This window comes from Oncorhynchus nerka, linkage group LG23 (genome assembly GCF_034236695.1).
Source record: "Oncorhynchus nerka isolate Pitt River linkage group LG23, Oner_Uvic_2.0, whole genome shotgun sequence".
Taxonomy (NCBI): Eukaryota; Metazoa; Chordata; class Actinopteri; order Salmoniformes; family Salmonidae; genus Oncorhynchus; species Oncorhynchus nerka.
This window is the reverse complement of record NC_088418.1, coordinates 31,113,860-31,130,167: the sequence shown is the minus strand read 5'-3', so window position 1 is coordinate 31,130,167 and position 16,308 is coordinate 31,113,860. Positions and strand designations below refer to the sequence as shown.

The following is a 16,308-nucleotide window of genomic DNA, read 5'->3' as shown; positions in this document are numbered from 1 at the left end:
GCTGCTAATGACCAGCAGCATCAGAGCTTGGAGATGCCTAATTACCATGACTAAACGTTCATGTGGAATTTGACTGCCATCATGAGTCGTGACCGCTGGCGTGACAGTAATATGGCCACAGTAACAGCCCTACCTAAGTTCTACAGATACACCATTGAGAGCATCCTGTCAGGCTGTCAGGCTGCATCACCACCTGGTATGCCAACTGCACCATCTGCAACTCAATATTAGGAATATGTTCTTCATATGTTGTACACACTATTTTGTACACTCAGTGTGTATATATGTATATAGCTAGCTACCATTGCCGCCTCCTCCCCTTCTGTGGGGTTTATCGGCGGCTGGCATCCAACGTTATTGTGCATTAACACCACCTACTGTACTGGAGCGATCCCGTCTCCCGCCTGTACTAGCTTAAAAATGTACCAACAGTAGTATAAAAGGGCTTTCTGCAGATGCAGGAATATCCACATGCAGGAACTCCTCCAATTGCAGGCCGCAATTGCACCCTTCTCACCTAAACAGGAAACTGCATCATCACGTAGCCGAAATCAACAAAGCTAGCTTTTATGCTTGCTAGCTACGTCATTGTACTCAATATAGCAGCATGATCAACTAGTGCTAGCAATTCAGTGAACAACTATCCCAGAATGTGAATATTTAAAACGAATAATAAACAAGTAAATAAGTAACAGTAATTTTTTCAGTACCTGTTAGTGAATTAAGCTGACACCGACAGAATAATTTTATGTGGGGTCCTCTCTCAAATTGCTTGTCTGCTGCTTCATCGTTGTGGACGCATGACAGGTAAAGCTTTCATCCATTGTACAGAGGCTGAAGCAAAAACAAATAATGAAAATACGAAATAATTTTGCTTACTGCTGAAGAATGATAAATAGCCAAAATAGTGGTGTTTCAATGTGAAGCTAATATTGTATTGCAAAAGGACTGCTAGTGTTTCATTTCCAATGAGCAGGCTTGCATCGTGATAAATTCAGACAACTATAACACCCTTGCATATTATTAAATGACACTGATGTTCAAGATAGCTTGGTTTTATGCATTGATACCTAATATTGATAAGACAAAATTATGCAATATAACTAGATTAGAAGAATACTTCATCCTAATGTGTGGATCTACTTCCAACATAGTGATGTGGCACACTGCTAAAGAAACTCCTGACTAAACTCCCGAGTTCTTTACATGTCTGGACAACAGGCTCAAGGACCTGAATTGGTTGAGCCTCCACAAGTGCTTGCCGGTACATCCCATCATGTACCGGCATAGTTTGGCGCAATGCCCCACCTGTCCAAGATCCTCTTGTGGCAGGGAGGAGACTGTGCGCCATGCCTTTGGGACTGTGCCTTGGCCGGAGTAGTATGGGCTAGGGCATGGGTGTTGTTAGGTTTGGTAAGAGGGGATTTTGTATTGACGTGGGCCAGGTTAGAGAGAGGTGTAGGGAGAGCGAGAGGGACAGATAGGGCCAGGTTTCTGCTCTGGCTTCTCGGGAGCTGTGGGAAGCCAGGCAGAACATGGTGAAGACCGGGAGAGATTGGGGGGTGGAAGGGATCGTGAGGAGGGTGGAAGGAGATTTGAGGGGGAGGATGAAGAGGGAGGAGAGGAAGTGGGGGCAGCATGCTGCCCGGGAGAGGTGGAAGGGGGATTTAGGGCTGGGTTTCATTTAGATTTGTAAGGGGATAGATTAGGGACGGGGAGATAAGGAAAGGTAGTTTGTAGGATGACGGGGAGGGAAGATGCTCCTTTTGTTTGGGGTTTTTGTTTAGTTAAATTAAAATACCATTATTGGAGTATGAATGAAAATTATGAGTTGTAAAGAATGAATGGTATTGAACGTAATACATTTTTTAAATTTTTTTTAAAAAAAAGTGTTAGTTGTAGGGATGCCCATGGAGCTGGGGATAAGAAATATCCCATGCGAGAGAGGCAGGTTGAGGTTTCCAAGGTTAGAGTAATGCAGAAGTTGTCATATGCTGAGGCAATGAAGAAAGTAGAGGAAGATGGGTCAAGGGGGAGGAATCCTGAGAGGGGTGTGAGTAGTAGATCTGTACCAGTACAGAGGGATAGGCCGGCAAGTGACAAATTTCAGTCAAATTTGATTTTTAGCATTTTATAGCAATGGTTGTTAACGTTACTGCAGGGATGGAACGTGAGTCGCAGAAAATTGAGGTGGTGGCAGCTGCATATTCTACGGAGTATGGGTGCAGAATTGCTTTAAAGGCGTTGCATGGTCAATCTGATGTCTGAATTGGCCGTGCAGTATTTACAGTGCGAGACTTGACATCAGAAGAGTTACAGGGTGTGTTACGTGACGGTGTCACATCCTTTCAAGTTGTTGGCATGAGGTAGGACTAAATGGTGGAGTAGGGTGTGTTTTAAATTATTATTATTATTTTTTATTTTTTTAAATGTGTGAGTGTAGTGTTCGATGGTAGGGTATTTGTTTTTTTCAAGCAAAGCATAAGGGAGTTGTACTCCAGTCTAGTAGGTGGCGGTAATGCAACATATATTGGATGCCAACCGCAGTTAAACCTCATCAAAGAAGAAGTCCTCCGGTCGCCATATTGGGCTGCAGCTAACCGTACTTGGTTGAGGCGGGGAAGTCGTTCAGGAACATATATTTTCCATGAAATACAATGTGCTTGACTTGGATAGGAGCTAGCCAGCTCTATTTGCCAACTATCGAACGTTAACCAGTATATTTTAATCTAAAGATGACTTTCGTGTTTCTCTGGTCATAAGAATGCTACTATTAGCTACGTTGATGACTGCCACTTGGAATTAAGCTGTTCATTTTGATAGAATTCGTCCAGTCTGGTAAGTAAACTCCTTTTGGAGAGCTGGCTAGCTGTTGTTTACATTGAATAATGCAATGTCCATGTAATGTTAACGTTAAGATTACCCAACTCGATGGCAAGGCTACAGTTATTAGCTGACAACGTTAAATTTATTTACCAGAAACAAAATCAATGACATTTGTGCCAGCTTAGTTGGTCAATGGGTATTTGACTGACGTCACCCATGTGGTTCAGGCTATTATTGTTAGCTACCTAAAGTGGCTTTGATTAGGTTGTCTTTTACAGATTTGTTATCCGTTTTGCACCCAATGTCAACATTATCTTGTCTTGACTATGTTGAAAGCACACTAATGTTGACCTTTCTATTTTCTCAGCTCTGAATCTCAGAACTTGTGCTCAGAAACTCAGAAACTCAGGATCCTACGGTCACCTTACCTTCCCTGTCACTTCCCAGGCCAATGCTCCTTTATTGATCCCTCAACTTCTCCAAGCCATGTCTGTGTACTTGGAAACCAAAGTTGCCACCACACCTCTCCCCCTCCCCACCCACTTCTCCAAGGCTGAGCAGTCCTTCTCCCTTAAGAAACGCCGCCTCCCCTTCTCTTCATCCTCCACCTCATCTCTCTCGACTCCCGCCCATATCTCGCACTCACTACCCCCGCGCCCCCCGTCCAAGGGCTGCCCCCCTCTGAGCCGGGTCTTCCCCCAGCGCCCCCCGTCCCCCTGGTCTCCCCTCTCCCACTCCCTCATCAAATCTCCCCCTCCGCTGTCGCTGTACGACCCCGGCAGACAGCAGTCCTACTTCAACCAGTGCTTCACCAACCTGGGCCTGCTGGGGAGAGGGTCCTTCGGTGAGGTGTACAAGGTTAGTGGGAACTGTCCAAAACGGATGCACAGGAAATTAAAATATAATTGACATGATACATTTTATCTATCAACATCTTTAATGTGGAGAGCCTAAATAACACAAGAACAAGATCTCAGAGCTCCACTTGACCGCTTCCCAGGTGCTGAGCCTCCAGGACGGGCACCACTACGCTGTCAAGCGTTCAGTCCAGCGCTTCAGGGGCAACAGTGAGCGCAACAGGAGCATGCGGGAGGCCCAGAACCACGAGCGCCTGTGCCCCCACCCACACATCCTGGGCTTTGTGGCAGCCTGGGAGGAGGGGTGCCGCTTGTACATCCAGATGGAGCTGTGCTGCACCAGCCTGCTGCTGCACGCCGAGGCCCAACCATCCAGCCCAGGTCAGTCAGTAAAAATTGGAAAGGTGCACTGTGTGACACATCATATGTTGCATACTACTGTTCTATGGATGTGATTTGTGAATAGCAGTGAAATTAAATGTAGTTGATGTGAGTTTCTTTGTATTTGTTTATAGTTCTTGTCACCTATTTCTATGACATTTGGGGTGTGATGATTTCTGTTGATACACTTTGTCTGACCGCCACTGATACACAATACGGCTGTGCTAACAATACCTGAGGAATGTAACCCTGTGTGTCCATAATGACAAATTTTTCTCCCATTACTCTACAGATGAGCCTGCAGCGTGGGCATACCTGTGCGACCTCCTCTCGGCGCTGCACCACCTTCACGCCCGTGGCTTCGCCCACCTGGATCTCAAGCCGGCCAACGTGTTCCTGACGCGCTCTGGCCGCCTCAAATTAGGAGACTTTGGGCTAGCACTGGAGCTCCGAGGGGAGGGAGTCGCCGCTGGCCTGCCGGAGGGAAAGGGGAGGGAGAAGGAGGATGTCCAGGAGGGTGATCCCCGATACATGGCCCCAGAGCTGCTGAGGGGCGAGTATGGCCTTGCTGCTGATGTTTTCAGGTGATGATGCCGGTGCTCCCTATACTCCTTAATAATGGAGGAAGTGATTCCCCTTTATGATGTGAAGTGCTTTGAGCACCTGGTGGGGAAAAAACATGATTTATATCTAATCAATTAGTAATAATGAGACTTTCCTGTTTCTCTCAGTCTTGGCGTGTCCATCTTGGAGCTGGCTTGCAATATGGAGGTGCCAAAAGGGGAGAGGGATGGCAGCAGCTCAGACAAGGCCGTCTACCTGCGGAGTTTACCAATGGTAATGGCAGGTTGTTGTTTTTTTGTACAATATATTTATTGGCATTTTTTTTAAAAAAAAATTACAATTTAACAATCTTCTAAATATGACACAGATAATGGGTAATGGCAGCTTTTACACATCTGAGACCGTATCCACAAAGCATCTCAGAGAAGGTACTTGGAATCCTGTTAACCTGTTTTTAAGACAAAAAAACTAAACTCTGAGTAGGTTTTAGGATGATGTTCAGACACTGCTCAAACTCTGAGCCAGGAGTAAAACTCCTCATAAAAGTTTCTCAGGTGCTAATCACAACAGTTTGAGGTACCGCAAAGGAAAGATGGTGATGACTCTCATTGATATTCTAACAAATGATGGGAAATACCCAATTGCGGTAAGGCATCGCCAGCTGTGAACACGTTTCGGACAACCACGTTGAATGTAACTGTACATCAAATATTGCAATGATAAAACGCTTAATATAATTTTTGCCTGACACAAATGTTGCAATGGTAAAATGCTTCTATGCTTCTAGTTTTTGCCTGACACCATCTCTTTGCCTAATGAAATGGGCCTCGTGAAATCATTGTCAAAAGCCCAAGAGATGCATGTAGTTTTAGATTATTTATGGATTGATCATATCCTAGAAATATCCAATTCTTTCAACAAATCCAAAGCAATTGCATGTGACACAGGAACCACTGACTCACTGCCTTTTTTAAATTATCAAGACACCTGCTGGTAACTTAACTGGTTAGGACAGCTCATGCAGAACTTCTTTTTTAATTAGTTTTTTTTTTTTTAAACCAAATAGGGTAGAGTAAAATGTCTCTTAGCACTTACAACCAATTTTCTACTCTGAAATGCTTTGTGGCTACGACCCCAGGTCTTAAGAAAATATATATGATACGCATGTTGGATTGACTTTCAATGTTATACAAGATTTGCCTGTTTGATTTGTACTCCTCCTTTTCAGCAGTGAAATGAACCTGCACACTGTCATGTCCTTCCATGTGTTTGTCTAATATTGAAAAGCAATCGGGAGCATCAGTGTAAGGGAATAATTTTGTTCATATGGTTTGCACCTGGCAAATTTGTCTCGAGTCTGGACATTCACATTTTATGCCTATTAGGGTCATCCTTTTTATCTTAATTTTCTGTTTCCCGTTATTGTCTGTGTACTTCCAGGCCTGTCAGTGGAGCTACAGACTGTGCTGCGGATGATGCTGGCCCCGGAGCAGTCTGTGAGGGCCACCGTGCCCGAGCTCCTCACCCTGCCAGTGGTCAGGAGACACAGGTGGAGGCGCCATGTCTCCCTCTTCCTCCGCGAAACCCTGCTCACACTAGTCACCTTCTGCCAGGTTGGTAAACCCAGCCGCCATAACTTTCCGCCTCCCTCTAAACTGCGATTTAACCATTTTAATAATACATTTTGTTCAAACTCAACTGCTAACCAGTATAATAAAATATATTATAAAGTAGCTATGATATACAGGGATGCAAACTAGTCACCTTTCAGCAAAATTTGCCGTTTTGAATCCAAAATAGGTGACCTACATGATTCGTATAGATCCATTGAGAGAATTTTGGGTGGGGGGTGGCTTTGGATCATTACTGGCTGTAAGCGAACGAGTGATGTGCTTTTGGAGCAATACTGGCTGTATCCAAGGCTCAGCTAATTGTTCACATAACAACATAATGCAGCACGTGACTGAAGAGAGAAGGAACAACCAATTTGCTAGTTACAACATCAGCGTGCGCTCTGGAAAGACAGCAGAGAGTAGAAACGCAGTTTGCCGGTTACAGCAGCACGTTCCCTGAATGATAACGAAGAGGTAGGTGAGAAGCCTGACCACGGGGACAGGTGTGAGAAGATGATGGAGCGTACTTGAAAAGCAACTGGCATTTGGAAAGTTTGAGGTGAGGGAGAAAGTGTGGTGGAACAAGTATTGTTAGCATTGTTAAGTATCTTGCTAGCTGGATCGAATTCTCCGTTAGCTAGCCAGAGAAATGTTGAGCAACATTAGCCAACTTAACTGATCAAATAATTGAGTTTATGGTGTGAAAATTAGTTGGTTAATGAAGTCAGACAGCTAACGTTATCTAGCTAATGTTACAACATCAGATGAGCTAACGTTAGTAACCTAACCAATTCGCTATAGTATTAACTGGTATTTGACTCCTTTCCGTTCCTCAATTTATAACGCTTTAGTTGCTTACTGGGACCCTGGCAATCTGTGTGAAATTTTAACTAGCTAACTATCTGTGAAATAATGTTTTCCATCTACAGTATGTGGTTTATTTTCAGAATGAGAGAATTAGTTGAAAATGAGGCATTGCTTGTTAAACAAGTGGATTCAGGGATCAAGTGTAGCTGAAGCTGGGCCTGGCTTAAGCTGGATGCCACTATGGAGGTGAAAGGAACACCACACACTTTCCCTCTCTCACTTTTTCAATACAGTGGATTAAAAGGGGTATGCTAGGTGTACTCTCTGCCTGAAAGATATCAATTATGCCAACAAAGGGTATCATGCTCTGCTGGCACATTGTGGAACTCATGTCCACAGGTAGAAAGTGTATAATGTAGTAATGTGCAGTGTAGTCCAAAAATATTGCTTTTGTTGTTGAACTTGACAGTATCACTTGTGTGTGAGTGAGGTGGATTGTTATGTTTTATTTTACTCCGTGAACATTATTTTTGCACATGTAGCCTGTGCACTTGATCGATATCTTCTATAGTGGCCACTATAATAGAGCAAAAAGAGTGCTAGTTAGTTTCATTCTATTTCTACTTTTAAGATGTTTTTCCCCAAGTGCAATATTTTAGATGTGTGGTCACAAACGTTCTATTATAAAGGCTGTCATGGCTAACTGCAATATTGGTGTATTGTTTTTTTTTCTTCTCAAGACTTCAGTGTCGTTTGCTGTAAAGTCTGGGCAACAAATAGCATTGGATTGCTTTCTTTAAGTTTTTTAAATTTATTTTACACACAGACTGATCATGTAAATCATATTATTTGTTGTTTAATTAGTTAACCTGCATTTCACACTAAGCAGGGAATTTATTTTTTCACAAAATAAGTGTCTCCTTTTTGGGCCCTCACCAGTTTGCATCCCTGTGGATAGACTCTCAATGTTGTTCAAGATGGACCTGTTTGATTTGTACTTCTATTCAAATAAACTTGTGTATCTTCTACCTTTCTCTCTTAGTCTATTTTATACTCTGGTTGGGGGCTCTTCTCCTCTCTCAACCTCCCGTTCCTTCCACGCTGGACGCCCCCTTCACCGTGCACCCCTCCAAAGGAGAGTTCGGAGCTGGAGTTCATGCTGCCCCCCAGTGCCATCATGATGCACACTGACTCAGGCAGCCTCGAGGACGTGGTGTTTCTGCCCGACGCCCTGGGCCCGGAGCACTCCCCCACCTTCTCTCACAGGTAAATGACAAACTCTGAACTGACACGAGACCAGATAACATCCAAATGAGAGGGAGCATTTGAGATATTGATTGGGAGGGAGTTCTCCATTTAATGCAACCTCATTGTCCCTTTTTCTGCATATTCATATACACTGAGTGTACAAAACATTAGGACACATGTGTTTTCCATGAGACTGACCAAATGAAAGCGATGATCCCTTATTGTTAAATACTCTTCAATCGGTGTAGATGAAGGGGTTAAAAGGTATTTTTGAGACAGTGATGTATGTTTGCCATTCAGAGTGTGAATGGGCAAGACAAAAGATTTTACTGTCTTTGAACGGGGTATGGTAGGAGATGCAATGCGCACCGGTTTGAGTCTGTCAAGAACCACAACACTGCTGGACCTTAGAGTTCCACTTCTTTCAGCAAAAAAACAAGAAACTGCGATTGCAGTGGGCTAAGGAATGAAAACAGTAGCCCATGGAGAATTGGAAAAACATTGCCTGGTTGGAATCTGGGTTCCTGCTGATGGGTGGACTAGGGTATGGAGAAAAGCATTTACTCAAGTGGTTATCAACATTGCAGGCTGGTGATGTGGGATGTTTTCATGGCACACATTGGGCCCCTTGATGAAAGTGGAGCCAGTTTGAATGCCACAGGATATCTGAACATCATTGCTAATCAGGTGCATCCCTTCATGGCGGTAGTGTATCCATCTGCAACTCAGTTTTTTTCAGCAGGATTATGCCACAAGGCTAGTATTGTCCAGGAATGGTTCCATGAACATGTCTTTGAATTCAGCTTACTGCAGTGGCCTGCCCAGTCACAAGATCTCAATCCAGTTGAGCATCTGTGGGATGAGATGGAACGAGCTATTTAGAGTAGTGATCCACTACCAGCCAACTTGACACAACTGTGGGATGCATTGGAGTCAACATTGGCTAGCATCCGTGGGGAACGCTTTCGACACCGTTTAGAATCCATGCCCAATGAAGTGAGGCTGTTCTGAGGCAAAAGTGGGTGCAAGTCAATATTAGGAAGGTGTTCCTAATGTTTTGTACACTCAGACTACTTTACTGTCGCTGGATAATGTACAGTATCAGTCAAAAGTTTGGACACCTATTCATTCAATGGTTTTTCTTTATTTTTATTATTTTCTATGTTGTAGATTAATAATGAAGACCAAATAACACACATGGAATCATAGTAACCAAAAAAGTGTTAAACAACTCAACATTTATTTTATTTTTGCGATTATTCAAAGTAGTCACTCTTTGCCTTGATGACAGCTTTGCACACTTGGCACGCTCTCAACCAGCTTTAAAAAAAATATATATATATATCTTATTAGGCAAGTCGGTTAACCTCTCTGGGATATGTGGAACGGTAGCGTCCCACCTCGCCAACAGCCAGTGAAATTGCAGGGCGCCAAATTCAAAACAACAGAAATCCCATAATTAAAATTCCTCAAACATACATGTATTCTACACCATTTTAAAGATACATTTCTTGTAAATCCAGCCACAGTGTCCAATTTCAAATAGGCTTTACGGCAAAAGCACACCAAACGATTATGTTAGGTCAGCACCTAGCCACAGAAAAACATACTGCCATTTTCCAAAGAAGGAGAGGTGTCAGAAATAGCATTATAAATATTCACTTACCTTTGATCATCAGAATGCACTCCCAGGAATCCCAGTTCCACAATAAATGTTTGTTTTGTTTGATAAAGTCCATAATTTGTCCAAACACCTTTTTGTTTCTCACGAGGCACGGGCATGTCCAGGCGAAAGTTCAGACAAAGTCCAAAAAGTTATATAACAGGTCGTAGAAACATGTCAAACGATGTATAGAATCAATCTTTAGGATGTTTTTATCATACATCTTCAATAATGTTTCAACCGGACATTTCCTTTTGTCTTTAGAAATGCAATGGAATGCAGCTAACCCTCACGGGCACGCGCGAGACTGAGCTTATGGCACTCTGCCAGACCCCTGACTCAATCAGCTCTTAGTCTCTCCTTCTTCACAAGGTTCTAAAGACTGTTGACATCTAGTGGGAGCCTTAGGAAGTGCAATATGACCCCATAGACACTGTATATTCGATAGGCAATGACTTAAAAACTACAAACCTCAAATTTCCCACTTCCTGGTTGGATTTTTTTCTCAGGTTTTTGCCTGCCATATGAGTTCTGTTATACTCACAGACATCATTCAAACAGTTTTAGAAACTTCAGTGTTTTCTATCCAAATCTACTAATTATATGCATATTCTAGCTTTTGGGCCTGAGTAGCAGGCAGTTTACTCTGGGCACCTTATTATCCAAGCTACTCAATACTGCCCCCCCAGTCCCAAAACTTTGGAACAAATTCTTATTTACAAGGACGGCCTACCAAAAGGGCTACGGGGGCTGAAAAAAAAAATGTATACATCACGACAAGAGACAACACTACATAAAGAGAGACCTAAGACACAACAGCATGGCAGCAACACAACATGGCAGCAGCACAAAACATGATACAAACATTATTGGGCACAGACAACAGCACAAAGGGCAAGACGGTAAACACAACAATACATCATGCGAAGCAGCCACAACTGTCAGTAAGAGTGTCCATGATTTAGATAAAACTGTCAATTTTGAGTGTTTATTGCAGCTCGTTCCAGTCGCTGGGATGTGTGCTTTGGGGACCTTTAACAGAATGTGACTGGCAGAACGGGTGTTGTATGTGGAGGATGAGGGCTGCAGTAGATATCTCAGATAGGGCGGAGTGAGGCCTAAGAGGGTTTTTATAAATAAGCATCAACCAGTGGGTCTTGCAACGGGTATACAGAGATGACCAGTTTACAGAGGAGTATAGAGTGCAGTGATCTGTCCTGTAAGGAGCATTGGTGGCAAATCTGATGGCCGAATGGTAAAGAACATCTAGCCTCTTGAGCACCTTTACCTTCCCATCTATAAATTTCGTCTCCGTAGTCTAGCATGGGTAGAATGGTCATCTGAATCCGGGTTAGTTTGGCAGCTGGTGGAAGGGGCCAGAAGAGAGCTTAGGGCATTTAGAGTACAGGCCGGTGCTGGTGGTGGCTGATAACACCCAGACACAGTCAACAAAGGGTTATTTGAAAGTTTGTAATGTGTAAAACCAGCAAATCAAATTGTTTAGGGACAGACTTGGCGGAGACAACCGAGCACTGAAGGTGCTTTTCAATTAACAGGTGTGCCTTAAGTTAAGAAAAGTGCAAGGGTGGCAATATATTTGTCCGCCACTGTACCTGTTAAGCTAAAAGAGTCAACAATAAAAATATATTGAAGGAAAAAGGAAACCGCACACTGCTCTTGATAGTATCACCGATATTTAATAAGCTTACGTATCGGCCACACGGCCTTCGTCAGAGCTTTTGGGATTTTTTGAAAGTTGCACCATTACGTGGACCTGGCCCCACCCACATCCGTTCTACACATCGAAGGGGGTTGGAGGCAAAGGAAAAACAAATAAGTGCTACCAAATATAACAATATGCATTTCATAAATATTACAAAAGTGTATAAATAAGGCGTATTAAACACTTATTTTAAATCTCAATGGAGACATAGAAAGTTTTCATTAGTCATAGGGTACATCATACGAAAAACGTCAGAATAATCTACAAGAGAGACATATTTCTTGTTCAAATTCACAACATAACATACATAGGCATAATAAAAAATATATTAAAATAAAATGCAATGTTAGCACTGCTGCTGAAAAAGTATAGTGAGATCAATCTTTTGTCCATCCTTTCAGCCACAGTTACTCAATAGAAAAAGGCTTAACTTATATTTCACTTATTATTGCCCTTTGACATTCACACAAATTTCTCATTCAACAGAATCAAATCCCGGCTATCCATGGGAAGCACCTCCACCCCTCTGCCGAACTCACCTCCAGTATTCCATCAACTCAGTCCTGCCCACACCCCTACACACTCTGGTCACATCCACACACCTTCACGTAGCCTCAACCTCGCACACACACCCTCCAGCATCCACTCAGACAGATCCCGCCACACAATGACAGCACTCACAGGGTCCCCCAAAGGCACAGGCTCTCACAGACTCAGCCAGATAGACCAGTCCATGGACGCACACAATCAGCACAACACATCTACACACACTTCCCAATGGCCCGTCCGGAACTGGGTCCGCTCAGAGCCCCTCCCTCGACCCAGCTTTGAACCAAAGAACCTGCTCAGTCTGTTCGATGAGACGACTTCTACGTTGGAAGGACAACCCTGAGAACGAGACTGTAAATTGTGTTGAACAACGACATACTAACTCCGGCTTTACATTGTAATAGATGGAGAACCACTGGACTGAATTGCCATGTGTAATTATATAGTTCTCAGTTTCTGTTTTTAAAATGCCTGTTTCAAACAATTGTTTTGCTTGAAATTTGTCCATTTTGTTCCGCTTTTATGAGTTAACAAGTTCTTACTTCAATTTGTAATTGATTGCATTAAAAGAATGGGTCAAGTGATTATATACAGTATTCCGTTATGAACTTTTCATGTCTTTGTATATTCACAATCAACTATTTTGGTGATGGCAAGAAAATGTTTAATAGCTCATATTTACTGCTATAATCCATGACTCAAAGCCAATTAAATAGATGTTGGAAGCTTATCCTGTCTATTCATACTCAATTGATTACATGTGATCCATAGATGGGGGGGGGTTATCATCCCAAAGATTGACTGAAAATAATATAATTGCAGTTCACACACATCTAGACATAAGGTTCCCACATGTCCATATCTCCATGTTACAGGACTTGTTTACTGAAGACGAAGGCGACCACCTGTGCTAATTAGCATGCTCTGAACACCTGCGTGTAAGCTTAACCCTTGTGTGGTGTTCATGTTTTTGTTATTCACCCAATGAACGTGGGTCTGATGGACCTACGGCATTATTGGGTTTTTAAAACGGTACAGCCGTAACAATTTACGTAAAAATACTTAATGTTGACTTATATCAATTACAAGAGAGACAGCGTACATGGTTAATATTTGCCATTTACCTCTGCTAGAATACATTTATCAATGAAAGCACTTTTATTTTTTAGAGAATGCGATTTTTGTAAACAAATCTATTTAAATTAAGACATGGGTGGAATTATTGTTTATCTTGAACAAATATAAATTAAACAAGGTTTTCATCACTATTGATGTTTATTGCTTTGAACTGAACAAATTGGAAGGACAAATTTTACATACAGTATTTAATGGAAACGATAAATGAGCCCCGTTGAACACAAATTAAGGCCGGTCTACAAACCACATGAGGAACTGTATTTCTTGCACTTGATGCATGTGTACTGTGTCTTCCTGTCCTTGGGTCCACACACATTGCAGTGCTTATTGTTGCTTCTGGCTGCAATCTTGAATGATGAAAACACTTAGTTCAGGAATTTGTCTAACATCTCACTCACTCACGTAAAATAGTTACAGCAGACCCAGGTAGGAGAGTCAGATACACACACATGCGAAAACATCACTCACACTTGTTGGTTCTGTGGGTTGGACGGTTTAATCGATTTGTAACGGGGAACAACAGTCGAGCTTATTATATGACCGACTGACCTTCAGTTAGGCCTGCGCAATATAGGCCTATGCAATAATAAATGCATCTTCATATGGGATTTTATTATAGGCATAATAGGCTAGGAGTAGCTATAGATTGAAGTTATAGGGCTATGTATACCATGCTATTATGCTTATGACCTACCTGCATTCTTTCTGTAGGCTACCTCTGTATCATTGACATCCAAAATGTTTTACGCATGGAGACAGGTGTGTTTTTCTGCATGGGTTCTGTTGGCTACTATATATTTTTGGCTGCATATATTTTCAGAAGGTGAATGCCAAATCATGGCACAGCTGCTCTATTTGGATAGGGCGGTGAGAAATTCAGTGCATCGTTGTCTTGCTTATCAGAAACATGCTGTGCCGGACACCATGGCATTCCAGGTGCGGTTATGGCCTTAACATAGTTTTATAAACATTTACGTACATACACTTGTTTTCACACCATGAAGCTAAATACACCCCTAGAAAACATAGTGTAACAAGCCAAGTCTGGTCATGGAATCCCCCCCCCAATTTTTAGTTTTAGTTTTTTGTCTTTGGGATGAATCAGACATATTTGTTCAATACCCTACCCCTGGTGGCCATGGAGTGCTCAGTAGCGTCCCCCACAGGTGCAATTTCTCCAAACTTTGATGATTTGTAAATCAACAATAGATGAACATATCCAAACATTATTTGACATGAAGTTCCTTAAGGGATCCTTTTAAAATAATGTCGGACCCACATTCCATGCTTGAATATCAAGGACTGAAAAACACATTTCAAAAAGTGCACAACTTCAAACATTGAATTGGCATTCCTAACCCTAGGATTAGGTGGAAAACTACAAAATACGCCATATTTGTAGTTCACAACTTCTGGTTTAGGGAACAAATTGTACGTCTTTTTTTGTTTTTAAATAGGCTACATTTTATTTTTAAACTAATATTGCATAAGCAAACGTATCAAAAACTATAATACAAATTTGACAGGAAACATATGATACCTACAGGAAGTATCAATGTCAGGTCACGCGACATAACCGTTCTGGAAGCACCACTGTGGTCACTAGTTACCACAGCCACAAAGTCATAAACCCAGCTGATTTCTACAATGTATCTTTTTAAAATGAGATTTTTAACCTAACCCTACCCTTAACCACACTTCTAACCTCATGCTTAACTATAACCTTAAATTAGGATCACATTTTTGTTTTCATACATTTTTACAATGTATATATATACTGAACAAAAATATAAACATAATATGTAAAGTGTTGGTCCTGGTCCCATGCTTCATGAGCTGAAATAAAAGATGTTGCATACGCACAAAAAGCTAATTTCACTCAAATTTTGGAGAAAGATGTGTTTATCTTCCTGTTAGTGAGCATTTCTCCATTTTGGCATATCAAGAAGCTGATTAAACAGCATGATCAATACACAGATGCATCTTGTGCTGTGGACAATAAGTCCACTCTAAAATGTGCAGTTTTGTCACACAACACAATGCCACAGATTCATCAAGTTTTGAGGGAGAGTGTAATTGGCGTGTCCAGTAGGCATGTCCAGAACTGTTGCCAGTGAATTGAATGTTAATTTCTCTACCATAAGTGTTGTTTTAGAGAATTGGGCAGTACGTTCAACTGGCCTCACACCCGCAGACCCCGTGTAACCACGCCAGCCCAGGACCTCCACATTCGGCTTTTTCACCATAGTCTGAGACCAGCCACCTGGACAGCTGATGAAACTGTGGGTCTGCAAAAACTGTCAGAAACCATCTCAGGGAAGCACACATCTCAATGAAGCTCATCTGTGTGCTTGTTGTCCTCATCAGGGTCTTGACCTGACTGCAGTTTGGCGTCGTAACCATCTTCAATGGACAAATGCTCACCTTCGATGGCCACTGGCAAGACAGAGAAGTGTGCTCTTCACGGATGAATCCCAGTTTCAACTGTACCGGACACATGGGACTATAATTTGAAAAGCAGATGTTGGCTGCGTTTCCTTTACTCTGCGGTCCAACTCATCCCAAACCATCTCAATTGGTTTGAGGTCGGGTGATCATGATGGCCAGGTCATCTGATGCAGCACTCCATTTCCTTGGTCAAATAGACCTTACACAGCCTGGAGGTGTATTTTGGGTCCTGTTGAAAAACAAATTATAGTCTCACTAAGCGCAAACCAGATGGGATGGCGTATCGCTGCAGAATGCTGTGGTAGCCATGCTGGTTAAGTGTGCCTTGAATTCTAAATAAATCACAGACGGTGTCACCAGCAAAGCACCCCCACACCATCACACCTCCTCCATGCTGCATGGTGGGAACCACACATGCGGAGATTATCCATTTACTTACTCTGTGTCTCACAAAGACACAGCGGTTGGAACCAACAATCTCAAATTTGGACT

The 16,308-nt window shown here is 42.4% G+C and overlaps 1 protein-coding gene across 2 annotated transcripts; it reads left to right on the top strand.

Moving 5' to 3' along the window:
* The first annotated feature begins 598 nt into the window (after positions 1-598).
* Positions 599-12,961, top strand: pkmyt1 (protein kinase, membrane associated tyrosine/threonine 1). 2 transcript variants are annotated; one of them, XM_065008042.1, is made up of 8 exons: positions 599-807; positions 3,194-3,684; positions 3,827-4,064; positions 4,357-4,648; positions 4,796-4,911; positions 6,069-6,241; positions 8,091-8,314; positions 12,169-12,961. In XM_065008042.1, exons 1-8 carry the CDS (start codon positions 801-803, stop codon positions 12,572-12,574), a joined length of 1,947 nt encoding a protein of 648 aa, XP_064864114.1. In that variant the 5' UTR covers positions 599-800; the 3' UTR covers positions 12,575-12,961. The 2 variants fall into 2 exon arrangements, with proteins under 2 accessions (XP_064864114.1, XP_064864115.1); XM_065008043.1 differs by lacking the exon at positions 599-807 and adding an exon at positions 2,564-2,838.
* The last annotated feature ends 3,347 nt before the right edge of the window (positions 12,962-16,308 follow it).